The sequence below is a fragment of the Astatotilapia calliptera genome, chromosome 3, assembly GCF_964374335.1.
Source record: "Astatotilapia calliptera chromosome 3, fAstCal68.1, whole genome shotgun sequence".
In the NCBI taxonomy this organism is placed as follows: Eukaryota; Metazoa; Chordata; class Actinopteri; order Cichliformes; family Cichlidae; genus Astatotilapia; species Astatotilapia calliptera.
In genome coordinates, this window is record NC_137424.1 from 83,759,541 (window position 1) to 83,774,043 (window position 14,503).

General features: G+C 40.5%; 1 protein-coding gene across 4 annotated transcripts; it reads left to right on the forward strand.

Annotated features, from left to right (window-relative positions):
- Positions 1–1,082: 1,082 nt before the first annotated feature.
- On the forward strand, positions 1,083–14,313 carry LOC113029345 (CXADR-like membrane protein). 4 transcript variants are annotated; one of them, XM_080299572.1, is made up of 6 exons: positions 1,083–1,347; positions 1,903–1,994; positions 3,008–3,346; positions 10,097–10,288; positions 12,069–12,407; positions 12,611–14,313. In XM_080299572.1, exons 2-6 carry the CDS (start codon positions 1,979–1,981, stop codon positions 12,754–12,756), a joined length of 1,032 nt encoding a protein of 343 aa, XP_080155698.1. In that variant the 5' UTR covers positions 1,083–1,347; positions 1,903–1,978; the 3' UTR covers positions 12,757–14,313. The 4 variants fall into 4 exon arrangements, with proteins under 4 accessions (XP_080155698.1, XP_080155697.1, XP_080155699.1 ...); XM_080299573.1 differs by having other exon boundaries at positions 1,084–1,347; positions 1,903–1,998; XM_080299574.1 differs by having other exon boundaries at positions 1,084–1,347; positions 1,903–1,980.
- Positions 14,314–14,503: the final 190 nt, after the last annotated feature.

Sequence of the window (14,503 nt, forward strand, 5' to 3'; positions counted from 1 at the left end):
AAAAGTTATTGTGATTATTGCAGGCAAATGGAAAGAGTAGAGCATATTGTTAGATTGTTATAAACACTGCCATCAGAGAGAAATATTAGTCGGAAATCTTCATAAGAACAAAAAATAATTTAAGGATAATTTATTTCTAGAAGTCTCTTTTTAGTTTTTGCTGCTATCTTTTGATTAAAAACAACAGGAGGTGGTGCTGGTGGTGCTGTAGATTCTGCTCCATACTCCAATCTAAAGGCTGGCAGTAATGCACTTGGAAGTGAGTGGTCTGCTGCCTACCGCCATCAAAACATAGAAGAAAAGGAGCAGCATCAGCAGTATGCAGTAGTTATATGCCACATTGCTGGCATTAGAATGGGTGGAAGACAGTCGAATATCAAAAGTAATAATATGTAGTGAATCATTGTCGGCATTATTATGCATTGGAAAAGGAAATACAAGTAACCATCAGCAAATTCTGTATGAGCTTCCTTTTGCTCATCATAGATTGTGTGAAAAAGTAAAGATATTGTAACTCTGGCTCATGTAGGTATTCTGGGTAATGGAAGAGCAGATAGTTTTGCTAAGGAAGCTGTTATATGAGTAGGTGTTGATGTGCAGATACCATTGTCTAAATCTGAAGGAAACAGTATGTAAGAATTTAAAATGGAAATGGCATGGGCTGATGAAATAAAAGGGAGACATTTATATAGATTGCAAAACACAATAGAAGTTCAGAGGAGTAGAGGATTAAATAGGTGGGAGGAGATAATTATAAGTAGAATATGAGCAGGGCATTGCTTTCTCTATGGCACTATATTTAAGATGGAGAAACATCCGACTGGGTTGTGTAATTGGTGTAATGCTAGAAAGCATTGAGCGTTTGTTTATTAGTTGCAGGAAATATGTCAGTCAAAGGAGAATGTTGAGGGTAGTAGTGGGTAGTACTACAGAAGTTTGAAAAGGTGACTGAGTGCTTAAGTCATGATGAAGGGAAAGGAGGGGTTTATCAGTTTTTGAGTTTATCAGTCTTCATCCAGTGGCTCTAAGGATTTGGAAGTGATGTAACAATAAACCCAGCAGAGGGCAGTAGTGCGACATCTTTGGATGCAAGCTGTTACTAAAACGGATGAACAAGAAGGAGAAGGAGCTGCGTTAGTATGAAATACTGGGAGGAGGAGCAAGAAGAGCTGAAAGGCAAAACATTATTAAATATGTAATCTGATGTGTTCAGGTTTAACCTCAGCTGAAAACAGCAGCAGACTTTTAGGACAAACTAGCTAACCTCCCTAACTCTCAGCAGAAACATGTCTGCTGTAACTGCGTCACTCTGCTCCGCTTGGATGTTTGTCGTGTTCGTCTCTGCAGGTGACATTTCAGAATTTAACTGTATTAAAACACAAACTGAGGTCATTTGAGAAAAAATTGGCTGCATAGTAAAAATATTAATATTTGTTCGACTTTTTTAAAAGCAAACATTTCCCTGTGAGACAAACAGCTGGCAGCAGTTACTTTCATACTGGTTCAGTTTGTCCGTGTGTGCAGAGACTAATAAAGTCTCTCTATTCTGAATAATACATTCAGTTTGATACCGTGGAGCTGGTTAAAGAACAGCTGCGCATTTTTATTTATTTATTATTTTTCTTACCATTGTTTTCCTCTTTAAGGCATAAAATGAAAACTCGGAGCGATCAGCTGTGATTTTCAGCTTTACTGAAGACTTTATTTAAATCCCACAAAACAATAACAAGGGTTATGACAAAATAAGATCAGCAGAACTACAGAACCCGTATCTCTGCTCTAACTGCGTCACTCACTCTGATGTTTGTCATGTTTTTGTGACTCTTCCAAACTAAACTGTCCCCGAGATACATCAGCTGGTTTACATGTTACTAACAAACCCTTATTTTCATATTGTTTCAGTGTGTGTGAAGGAGACACGAGGCTGGGTGGACACGTAACATCTGTAATGCAGCTGTGACAGAGACAAAGAAGTGTAATGTGTGTGTCAGTAAGTAAGTAAGTAAAATTTTATTTATATAGCACATTTCTAGATAAAGGATCACAAAGTGCTTTACAAGGTATAGGCACAGATTAAAAAAAACAAAGTACAGTCAAAAGTTAACAAAATGCAATTTTAAAAAGATGTGTTTTTAGCTGTTTTTTAAAAGTAATCAGTGAATCAGCAGATCTTAAGTTCTGAGGAAGAGAATTCCACAGTCTGGCGGCCACAGTAGCAAAAGCTCGATCACCCCTAGTTTTCAGTCTCGTATACTTAATAACAAGTAGGCCCTGACCACAAGACCTCAGAGACCTACTAGGGGCATAGGGCTGTAAGAGTTCAATGATGTATGATGGTGCTTGTTCTTGAAGAGCCTTAAATGTCAGAACCAGAATCTTAAAGTGGACTCTGAATTCGACAGGGAGCCAGTGTAACTGTATAAGCAACGGTGTTATATGTGAGTATTTCGATGTTTTCGTCAGAAGCCTTGCTGCAGCATTTTGGACAGTCTGCAGACGCTCCAGGGAACTTTTGTTTAGACATGTAAACAGTGAATTGCAATAGTCCAGTCGTGATGAAATAAAAGCATGAATAACAATCTCCAGTTCAGTATGAGATGTGTGTGATGTGTTGTAGTGTCAGGAGTCAGTATGCAGCTACAAAGCTTTCTGTTCAGTGTATACAAACAGCTGTAGCTCCATAAAGGCAGCATGCAGAGACTCACAGTGTCCTATACTGAGAGGCTGCTTTCTCTCACACATTATGTTCACTTATTACCAGCACATGTTGTTGTTCTGTGGAAGCTAACATCTTGTAGTTTCTGACACTTTGCATGTTTAGCATGAGGCTAAAATTCCCCCTCAGTGGGTCACTGGTGACCTGCTGGATGTTCAGAGGTTCATCAAATCCAACATGACTAAAAACTCAAATGTCAAAGGAAATAAACAAAATTTTAAAGTCAATCATTCTGATCGTGATTGTACTTTGACCTTTAACCTCTCGGCTCTGTGTTGTTTCCTCTTTCAGATCTGGAAATGATTACAGCTGAGTCTGGACAGGACGTCACTCTGCCATGTCGAGCTCCAAACAAAAAGATCATACTTTTAAGATGGAGCAGAGCTGACTTGGAGCCAAAATATGTCCTTTCATACTGGAATGGTCACTTTGATCCAGATCTCCAGCATCCATCTTTTAAGAACCGGGTGGATCTGCAGGACAGACAGATGAAGGATGGAGACGTGTCTTTGATTCTGAAGGATGTAACGATTAATGACGCTGGAATATACAGGTGTCGTCTCTTCATGGCAGAAACAGACTCATGGCAGCTCATCAGCATCATCAGCCTGAGTGTTGTTGTTCCTCCAGGTGAGTGTGTGTGTGATCAGAGGTGAAGCTGCTTCCTGGTTGTTGATGTTTGTTTGTTGTATGGATGAGCTGGTGGAAGTTAGAGGTAGACAGATGTTTCTCCAGCTGTTGTCTCTAACTCGTGTGTAAACGTCTGCTGTTACTGTGTCGGTCTACTTGAAAGGTGAAATCAGATCAGAATCAGAATCTTTATTAATGTAACAGAGGCCACACATTATAGAGGACACACTCTCGACCTACTGATCTCCAAAGGCCTGAGCATTTCAAACATTACTGTGTCTGATGTGGGCCTGTCTGATCATTACTGTGTTTTCTTTGAAAGTAAAATCTCAGCCCACACAAATATATCAACAACAGTGATCACAAAACGGTGTATAACTGAACACAGTAGTGCAATTTTTAACCAGGTCTTCCCATTAACACCTGACCTGCCCAGAGGGTCAGTCAATGAGCTCGTCAATAGCTTCAATGCTAACATGTTAAATGTAATGGACACTATTGCTCCCATTAAGGTGAAGGTTATCTCTGGAAGGAAAAAGTCTCCATGGAGAAACTCCACACTGGTGAAAAATGAAAAAAGAGAGTGTAGGAAAGCTGAGCGCAGATGGAGAAGAACAAACCTCCAGGTTCATTATGACATTTATAAAGAGAAACTTCACAATTATAATTTACAACTGAGGAGTGCAAGGAGGTCCTACTTCTCTGACATCATCACTAAAAACAGCCATAATGCTCGGGTCTTATTTTCTACAGTTGACAGGCTAACAAACCCTCCTGTGTCAGTGGCAGCTGAACTTCATTCGACCATGGCCTGCAATGACTTTGCCAAATTCTTCACAGAAAAAATCCAAAAAATTAGACAAGCAATTGGTACATCAACAGCAGATCCAGGATATGTACTGTGTCCACCAAAAAACGGTTTAAACACCATGAAACAGTTTCACCCGATTAACAGCAAAGACCTGGAGGACATCTTAGGTCAACTGAACTCCTCCTGCTGTTTAGATGTCCTGCCAACAAGTTTTTTCAAAAAGGTCTCAAAGACTTTAGAGTCAGACCTGTTACAGATCGTCAACTTTTCTTTATTATCAGGTGTGTTTCCAGAATCACTAAAAACTGCTGTAATCAAACCTATACTGAAAAAGGACAATCTTGACAAGACACAAATGAACAACTACAGGCCGATCTCAAATCTCCCGTTTTTAAGTAAGATCATTGAAAAAGCAGTTTCTCAACAGCTCAGTTACTTCTTAAAACAGAATAATTGCTACGATGCCTTCCAGTCAGGTTTTAGACAGAACCACAGCACTGAAACTGCTCTGACCAAAGTGTTTAATGACATATGTCTGAACACAGACAGTGGAAAAATGTCAGTCTTAGTTTTACTGGATCTCAGTGCAGCATTTGATACAGTTGACCACAACATATTACTCAAACGACTGGAGAACTGGACAGGTCTTTCAGGAACTGTACTAAACTGGTTCAAAACATACTTAGAAAACAGGAAATACTTTGTATCAATAGGTAACTTCACATCTGAGCAGACAAGTATCACATGTGGAGTTCCCCAAGGTTCCATCTTGGGACCCCTTCTGTTTAACATTTACATGCTCCCACTGGCACAGATTATAAACAACAACAAAATAAACTATCACAGCTATGCAGATGACACACAAATATATATCACAATGTCACCAGGAGACCGAGGCCCTGTACAGGCTCTTGGTAAATGCATTGAGGAAATCAATGACTGGTTGTGCCACAATTTTCTCCAGCTAAACAAAAACAAAACTGAAGTAATAGTCTTTGGCGCCAAAGAAAAACGATTACAGGTCACCAGAGAACTTCAATCTATACATCTAAAAACCACAAACCAGGCGAGAAATTTGGGTGTAGTGATGGATGCAGACCTAAACTTAGAAAAACACATTAAGACAATAACAAAGTCAGCTTACTATCACCTCAAGAATATATCAAGGATAAAAGATCTGATGTCTCAACAGGACCTGGAAAAACTAGTCCATGCATTCATCTTTAGTAGGCTTGATTACTGTAACAGCATCTTTACAGGTCTACCTAAAAAATCAGTCAGACAACTACAGCTCATTCAGAACTCTGCTGCTCGAGTCCTCACTAAGACCAAAAAAGTGGACCACATCAGTCCAGCTCTGAGGTCTTTACACTGGCTGCCTGTCCGTCAGAGGATAGACTTTAAAGTTCTGATGCTGGCCTATAAAGCTCTGAATGGTTTAGGACCAAAATACATCAATGACCTCCTGACCCAGTATGAACCTTCCAGATCCCTCAGGTCATCTGGATCCGGTCTTTTATCAGTTCCCAGAGTCAGAACCAGACACGGAGAAGCTGCATTCAGCTTTTATGCTCCTTATATCTGGAACAAACTCCCAGAAAGCCTCAGATCAGCTGAAACACTCAGTTTATTTAAATCCAGGTTGAAGACTCACCTGTTCTCAGCTGCATTTGAATAAAGCACCAAATCCACACTTTAAGCTTAAATTTCAAAACTTACATTTTAACTACTGATTTTATCTACTGTTCTGATTTTATCTGTTTTGACTTTTGATTTTATATACTGCTTTGTTTGTTTGTTTGTTTGCTTGTCTTAATCAATTTTAAATCATGCTTTTTATTTGTTTTTGTTTTCAATGTCTCTGTAAAGCACTTTGAATCACCTTGTTGTTGAATTGTGCTATATAAATAAACTTTCCTTGCCTTAATCCCTAAAGAAATTATGTGTGTTTACAGTTGCAGACAGATGGCCATGGGCAGGAATGATTTCTTGTGTCCTTTAGTGGTGCATTATGGGTAATCTCAGTCTCTCACTGAACGAGCTCCTGTGACTGACCAGCATGTCATGGAGTGGGTGGGAGGTGTTATCCAACATTGTCTTTATCTTGGACAGCATCCGCCTCTCCGACACCACCTTGAGGGAGTCCAGCTCCATCCCCACAACATTGCTGGCCTTACGGATCAGTTTATTAAGTCTGTTGGCATCTGCGACCCTCAGCCTGCTCCCCCAGCATGCAACAGCATAGAGGATCGCACTGGCCACCACAGACTCATAGAAAATCCTCAGCATTTTCTGGCAGATGTTGAAGGACCTCAGTCGCCTCAAAAAATAGAGACGACTCTGGCCCTTCCTGTAAAGTGCTGTGGTGTTTTTAGCCCAGTCCAGTTTATTGTCAATGTGTACTCCAAGGTATTTATAGTCCTCCACAATGTCAACACTGACCCCCTGGATTGAAACAGGGGTCAAGTGTTTCCTGGTCTTCCTGAAGTCCACGATCAGTTCCTTGGTCTTTGCCACGTTGAGCTGCAGATGATTCTGCTCACACCACGTGACAAAGGAGTCGACCACAGCCCGGTACTCTGTCTCATCATCCCTGCTGATGCATCCAACCACCGCAGAGTCATCAGAAAACTTCTGAAGATGGCAGGTCTCTGTGCAGTGGCTGAAGTCTGTGGTGTAGAGGGTGAAGAGGAAGGGGGAGAGGACAGTCCCCTGTGGTGCCCCTGTGTTGCTAATCACCTTGTCAGACACACACTGTGGGAGACGTACATATTGTGTGTCAGGTAATAAACAATCCAGGACATCAGAGAAGCATCCACCTGCATTGCTGTTAACTTATCACCCAGGAGGGTCGGCCTGATGGTGTTAAATGGACTGGAAAATTAAAAAATACATGACCCTCACAGTGCTCGCCGGATTGTCCAGCGGGGGATCCTGATGTGGTCTGACTATAGGTTTTAGCTGGTCCAAGATGAGTCTTTCCAGTGTGTTCATCATGTTGGAGGTCAGTTACACAGGCCTGTAACCCTGGGGGCTGCTGGGATCTTTGGTACAGAGATCGACAGACCACGTGACTTTCGCGCATTGCATTGTGGGTACGAGTGGCAACACAATCAAAACATTGCATCAAGCACAGCATTTCCAGCACCGGTAATCCTTAATTCTGCGGTTTTAATCCCTACTTGCATTTTATTTGCCCCAAAAACAGTTCTGTACAAAACGATGGAGAACACAGCAGCTCCGTACAAAGACAGACGTGACGAAAAGGCAAAAAAAAGTACGAGGAAAAAAATCAAAGGGGTGAAAGGGTCAGACCCATACGAGCATACAGAGTGGCGTTTCATCATTCACATATTTATTATTATATGGTCCTAAGTGTGAGTTCATACACTCACAAAATGTTTGGTAACTTCAGATCCTGCAACAAGCCCAGCTCCAGTTTACTTTGGTGATTTGGACGATTCCATCTCACAGCTGTTGCTACATTTTTTTCCTTTGCATTGGCCTGTACAGGAGATAATCTAATTGTTGTCATTATTTATAACTGGCGTTATTGTTTCATTCTGTTATAGAATTTTACAAGAAAGAGGCAACGTTGTATTCCATCAGCTTTATTAGCTGCTGTGGTAAAAACAAATCAACAATGCGACAACAATAAAAGAAAAAACAACATTGCAAAACAACATAGTGGAAAACAGTTATTCATGACTTGATTGCTTCAATACAACACTTGGGCACATATATGCGGACGTTTCGTGGCTGTTTTGATCTCGCTCTCTCTCTTCACCGATCAGATCTGACTGTGGTAGCAGCTTTAAACTCGGTATGACCCCGGCTGATAGAGGGGGTCCAGTCTGGATTATTCCAGCATTTTGTTTCTGGTTTTCCTACAAATCACAACAAACATTAGCCCGCTAAGCCACAGTGAACAAAGCAGCATAGCAACAAATTCAATTCAAATCAATATAAGACTTATTTGTAACCTACATCAACAATTATGTTATGATAAATTACGTAATAACTACAAAGGAAGACTGACCTTTGTAGAAATGCTTGGAGCAGACTAACATGTGAGCTGGAGTGTTCTGGGACGTTATATTTGGTCTTCAAATGGCTGCAATCCAGGCCATCCGTCAGCTTTTTGTTACTTCGGAAACATGACATGAACAATTTCTCTTCCACGATGGAATCCGCTTAAAACCGATCTCTTTACCCGTCGGCTTCCCGTCACTGTCATGCGACCGGCTATTGCAGTTAATAATAGAACAGCTTCTTGCCATTCTTTGTGTTTCTTTGCTGTGTTACTGTTTTCTTGTGAAAGGCTGCGTTCACTAGTACCACTTACCACTCCTACAATCCTACAACCTTTTGCGGTTTTGAGGTCACATTTTCGAGCTCTATTGTCTTTGGCCTCTCTGATCTTGTCCTTTAGTAACACCTGGACCCTTCTAGTCATTGAGGTTGGTGGGACAGACCACATACTGTGTGAAAGCTGGCAGTGACATGGTTGAAGTACCCCAATGTTGCAAAAAAGGCACTGGAGTGGTGAGACTAACCGGGCTATGGCAGAGTGGATAGTGTTACATGCTGGCAGAGGGAGGAACATAAGCAGCCCCCAAGATTACATGGGTAAATTCCCTGGGCAAATAATACAGCCTGAGTCCAAAAGTGCACAGTTCAGTGTCCAGGCAGCATTCTTTGAATGATATGTGGGCAAGTTTACACCACCGGTTGTTAACAAGAAGAGCAAGCTCCCCTCCTTTCTGCTTACCGCTCACGGCACTGACCCTGTCCGTCCGAACAATGTGGAAGCCTTCCACGGACGTGTTATCGTCGGGAATGTCCTGATGTATCCATGATTCTGTGAAACACATCAGGCTACACTCCCGATATTCCCTCTGACTCTGTGCTAGCATCGTTAGCTCATTAATTTTATTTGCTAACGACTGAACATTTCCCATTATGATAGACGGCAGACACGGTTTGTACCTCCTCCTCACTTCAAGCATCCCCTGTCTCGCTGTCTCCTTCCTTCTCCTCTTCTGTCCTCCACCTCTGCATCCTTGGTGTGTTTTCCTCCAGATTTCAGCTGGCACGTCTGTGGGTCTGAGTACTATCAGCTGCTCTCTCGAGTAAACAGCCCGTGCAGTATGTAGAAGTTGTGCTGTGGTCCTGTTGCTCGATAAAAGGAACATTTTCCAACCCCAAGTAGATCAAAAACTCTCTCAATCCACATGATTGAAATAAAGTTATTAAAACAGACGCAAGTACAAGTAAAAAAAAAAAAGTAAGAAAAAAGCTAGACTAAAGAGAAAAAGCGGGAACAACTGGAAAAGGCAGCATGCTTGTTGACACATGTGCACTACAACCTAGTGCACACCTGGAAATCTAGCTGGTACAAACCAAATGATGTTTATATCTGTGATAAAGATTATGTGTCTGGTTTACATGTGAATGATTCGTTTAGAATTATTATTTTTTATATGGACTCAGTTTTTCTGTGTGTATGAAGGACATGCAAGACTGATTGGGCACTTAACATCTGTAATGCAGCTGTGACAGAGACAAAGATGTCTAATGTGTGTCAGTGTGATGTGTTGTAGTGTCAGGAGTCAGTATACAGCTACAAAGCTTTTTGTTGCTGACATCCAGGAACATATACAACAATTTGTTGCTTATTTCTTTTGACTCAAATGTCAAAGGAAATAAACAAAATGTATAAAGTCAGTCATTCTGATCATGATTGCACTTTGACCTTTAACCTCTCTGCTCTGTGTTGTTTCCTCTTTCAGTCCAGAAAACCATCACAGCTGAGTCTGGACAGGACGTCACTCTGCCATGTTGAGCTCCAAACAACAAATTCATATTTTTAGAGTGGAGCAGAGCTGACCTGGAACATAATTATGTGCTTTTGTACCATGACGGTTACTTTGTTCCAGATCTCCAGCATCCATCTTTTAAGAACCGTGTGGATCTGCAGCACAGACAGAAGAAGGATGGAGACGTGTCTTTGATTCTGAAGGATGTGACGATTAATGATGCTGGAACATACGAGTGTCGTGTCTTCATGGCAGAAACAGACTCATGGCAGCTCATCAGCATCATCAGCCTGAGTGTTGTTGTTCCTCCAGGTGAGTGAGTGTGTGATCAGAGGTGAAGCTGCTTCCTGGTTGTTGATGCTTGTTTGTTGTATGGATGAGCTGGTGGATGTCAGAGGCAGACAGATGTTTCTCCAGCTGTTGTCTTTGTGGCTGGTAGTCTAGAGTTCACTTGTGTTCACTTATTACCAGCACATGTTGTTGTTCTGTGGAAGCTAACATCTTGGAGTTTCTGACACTTTGCATGTTTAGCATGAGGCTAAAATTCCCCCTCAGTGGGTCACTGGTGACCTGGTGGATGTTCAGAGGTTCATTAAATCCAACATGACTAAAAACTCAAATGTCAAAGGAAACAAACAAAACATTTACCCTCCTAGGACCTGGCATTCACATATGTGGACATCACATTTTGGGTGGTCTAGACCAGAACACTAAATTTTGCTCTACAAGGATATTCACTTACGAGCAGTGTTGGGTAAGTTACTTTTAAAAAAGTAATTAATTACTAATTACTTAATCAATATTGTATTTAAAATACTTATCTAATTACTGTGTCTGAAAAGTAACTTAATTACTTAATAAGTAATTTAACTAAATACTTCTTAAAATCCTTATAAACCTTGAGTGGACAAACAATAGAAATTAAACTCTTTACATAATAAAAATTTTTTAGACTCTACACCAGCGGTCTCCAACCTTTTCTGCGCCACGGACCGGTTTATGCCCGACAATATTTTCATGGACCGGCCTTTAAGGTGTCGCGGCTAAATACAACAAAATAAAACTAGTACCGGTACTGAAAAACAGAAGATTTATTCATAACACACGGGAAAAGACCCAGGAAAACCGAGTTAACGATAAAAACGATAACAGAATAATGCTGAAAACCGATAAAAACCTGAAAACCAGACATTTCACACCCGAGCCTCAACTCTCGCGGCCCGGTACCAAACGACCGGTCTGTGGCCCGGGGGTTGGGGACCGCTGCTCTACAGTACGCAGCGGCAGCATCTCTTCCACAGCCTGCAATCATTCTTTAAGCTCACCTTCAGACGCTTTCTGTGCTGCTGAAGTAAAACCAGGTTTTGCTGCTTAGCAGGAGCTGCCGCGGTGTTATCCATGGATGATGAACAAGGATCGCTCAGAAGTGTTCGTCTATGCTCTCGTGTCCATGTCATGAAACAGCCACTCGCTTCAGCGAGTCTGACATCTTCTGCTGTAGAATACGACTGTGCAGCAAACTGGCGCGAAATGACGAGTAGCTGCACTACAGCCATGTTAAAGAGCAGAGTTTACTTCTACGTTTAGAAGATAAATTAATGAAATTAAATAATGATATTCAGCGAGTTTAATTATTTTACAATGTAACGCAAGTACATTGTAAGTAACTGTGATTAAAATACCTAAAAATGAACAGTAATCAGTTACTCTACTTTTTCAGTGGAAAAGTAATTTAATTACAAAAAGTAATTTAATTACAAAAAGTAATTTAATTACAGTAACATGTTACACCCAACACTGCTTGCGAGGACATTATACTGCCGCCGTCCTATCAAAATTTAAAACAAATGTCCTCATATGTGGATCTCATTTTACTCAGAAACTCGGGAAAAAATAATGCTGTTTATTTATGCTTGCTAAAAAGATCATTCTTTGTTCTTACATTCATAGGGTCCCAATCAGTCCAAATAGCAAAGAGAAATTAAAAATGCATGTCATGAAAGAGTTTGTGTCTCAGGAGGTTAAAGTCAATCATTCTGATCATGATTGCACTTTGACCTTTAACCTCTCTGCTCCGTGTTTCCTCTTTCAGAGCAGAAAACCATCACAGCTGAGTCTGGACAGGACGTCACTCTGACACGTCGAGCTCCACGAGGCAAACCCATCAGAGCTGTGAAGTGGAGCAGAGCTGACCTGAGAGACGATTATGTGCTTTCATACTGGAATGGTCACTTTGATCCAGATCTCCAGCATCCATCTTTTATGAACCGGGTGGATCTGCAGGACAGACAGATGAAGGATGGAGACTTGTCTTTGATTCTGAAGAATGTAACGATTAATGACGCTGGAACATACGAGTGTCATGTCTTCATGGCAGAAACACACTTATTGAAGCTCATCAGCATCATCAGCCTGAGAGTTGTTCCTCCAGGTGAGTGAGTGTGTGATCAGAGGTGAAGCTGCTTCCTGGTTGTTGATGCTTGTTTCTAAAGATGTTGTTGATGAGACTTTGTAGAAATCAGCTGGTCTGAGTGATGTGATCAGTAGATAATGTCTGACAGCAGTTTGAAGAGCAAATGTTCTGTTCTTCACTCATCACCTGCCTGACACCTCACACCTGTTTCTCACCTGCAGGTCACACAGGAGGACTCAGAGTGGATGGATCTGTTGGACTGCTCATTGGTCTGAATGTTTTTGCCGTGTTTCTTGTTGCTGTTGTTATTGTTTTTGTGATCTATAGAAAATATGAACGACAGAACCGGGATTTTAACTCCTACTAACCTCTAACCTTAGGAGGTAGAAATGTCTCAGAGCTTTTTCCAGCTTTGAGTCTGCTGCCGCTGTTCAGAGTTCTGGGTGTTGTCAGTGTTTAAAATCATACAGAAACAGATGAACTGAGCACAGACAACAGGCCCACAAACACTGTATGTATATTTCATTTTTAATCAATGTTTTTGTCTTGAGGTTTAAAAGATTGTCGATCAACAGACCAAACGGCCTCTTCGGACTTCCATGCAAACAAGAAGTGTTGGCTCCACCTTTAAAGAATAAGAGGAAGTGAAGCGATCATCCATCTTTGTTTCCTGGTTCACACTAAAACGTGAGGAGTCGGAGGGCTTTTCTTCTTCTCTGATGTGTTTGTGTCTCCTCGTCTGAAGGAGGAGACAAAGTGAAGGAAGCACAGCTGTGTCCTTAGCAGCAGAGTTTAACCTTCAGCTTTAATAGAAGGCCACAGCTGGAGGATAAACAAGTCTTCCTTTTAATACAACTTTACAGTCACCCAGCATCCTGTTTCTGAGGACAGGGCTGTTTATTTTAAACACTAGAAGGAACCTGGATAAGTAAAAATATTAATGACATATCAGTGTCTTTATTTAAATTGTGAATCTGACTTTTATAAAATTGATCATTTGGTCGTTTCTGTAACATCCTGACATGTTGAACATCATATCACACCCAGAAATATGCATGAAAAACTTGCTCCACTTCAACATTATTTATCAACAATGTTTCTCCACCATCTTTTTTGCAATTTCCAAATAAATGTGGTTTTATTCAAATTTAGTGATAACTTATTTGTATCAAACCATGTTTTCAATTGAAGCATTTCTTGTGTGAAAATTCACAAAAGCTGCTGTAAATTCTCTCCAGCAGAGAAAATATTTATATCATCCACAAATAAAATAAACTGTAATATCCAGATGTTTTACATTTATGATTAATGTACAGCATAGGTGTCAAACTCTGGCCCGTGGGCCAAATTTGGCCCGCAGCCTAATTACATTTGGCCTGCGAAGCCATACCAAATGACTATCAGAGCTGGCCTGCTGGTATCATACAGCTAATATATATATTGTTTAGTATTAAGCTTTGCTTGTTCCATATTCAGTTTTTCAGCTAAACTTGTTTGAGTCCATAAGAAAAGATTCATTCTTATATCTGGAGGAAGATTTTTCTTTCAATAAATATTAACGTTAGCCCGCGACTTTGTTTGAATTTTGGCCCACTGTGTATCTGAGTTTGACACCCCTGATGTACAGGATAAATGTGTGAAACAGAAAATTTAAGTTGTTCTGGTTGATTGACTTTAATGATATTGAATTGATAAGAAAATAAAGACTAAACCACAACCTCAGCCTAAAAACATCTGGCAAGACATTTGGTGTCTTTAATGATTTGTTCAATTTGTTGTAAAGAATAAAAATCATTCTCTAGTAGTTGTTGAATATTTGCTCAGTTTGTTGTTTTATATGACTTCAAAGTCCATTTTCTGTTGTTTAATTCTTAAAGCAACGTGAGTATAGGAAATAAACTTTCATTATTTTCTTTAATTCAAATGACAGTGGCATATTGCAATTGTGTTTTATTAAACTACATATACATGGAGCAGCTAAATCTGTGGCGAGGACCTGTGACTTTAGTTCTCACAAAGCATGTAAGTCGCCTCAAGGCTCTTGATGCGACTGTTGTTGTGATTTGACGCTGTATAAACAAAATTGAATATTTTATTTACTGTTCCTCAGCCTG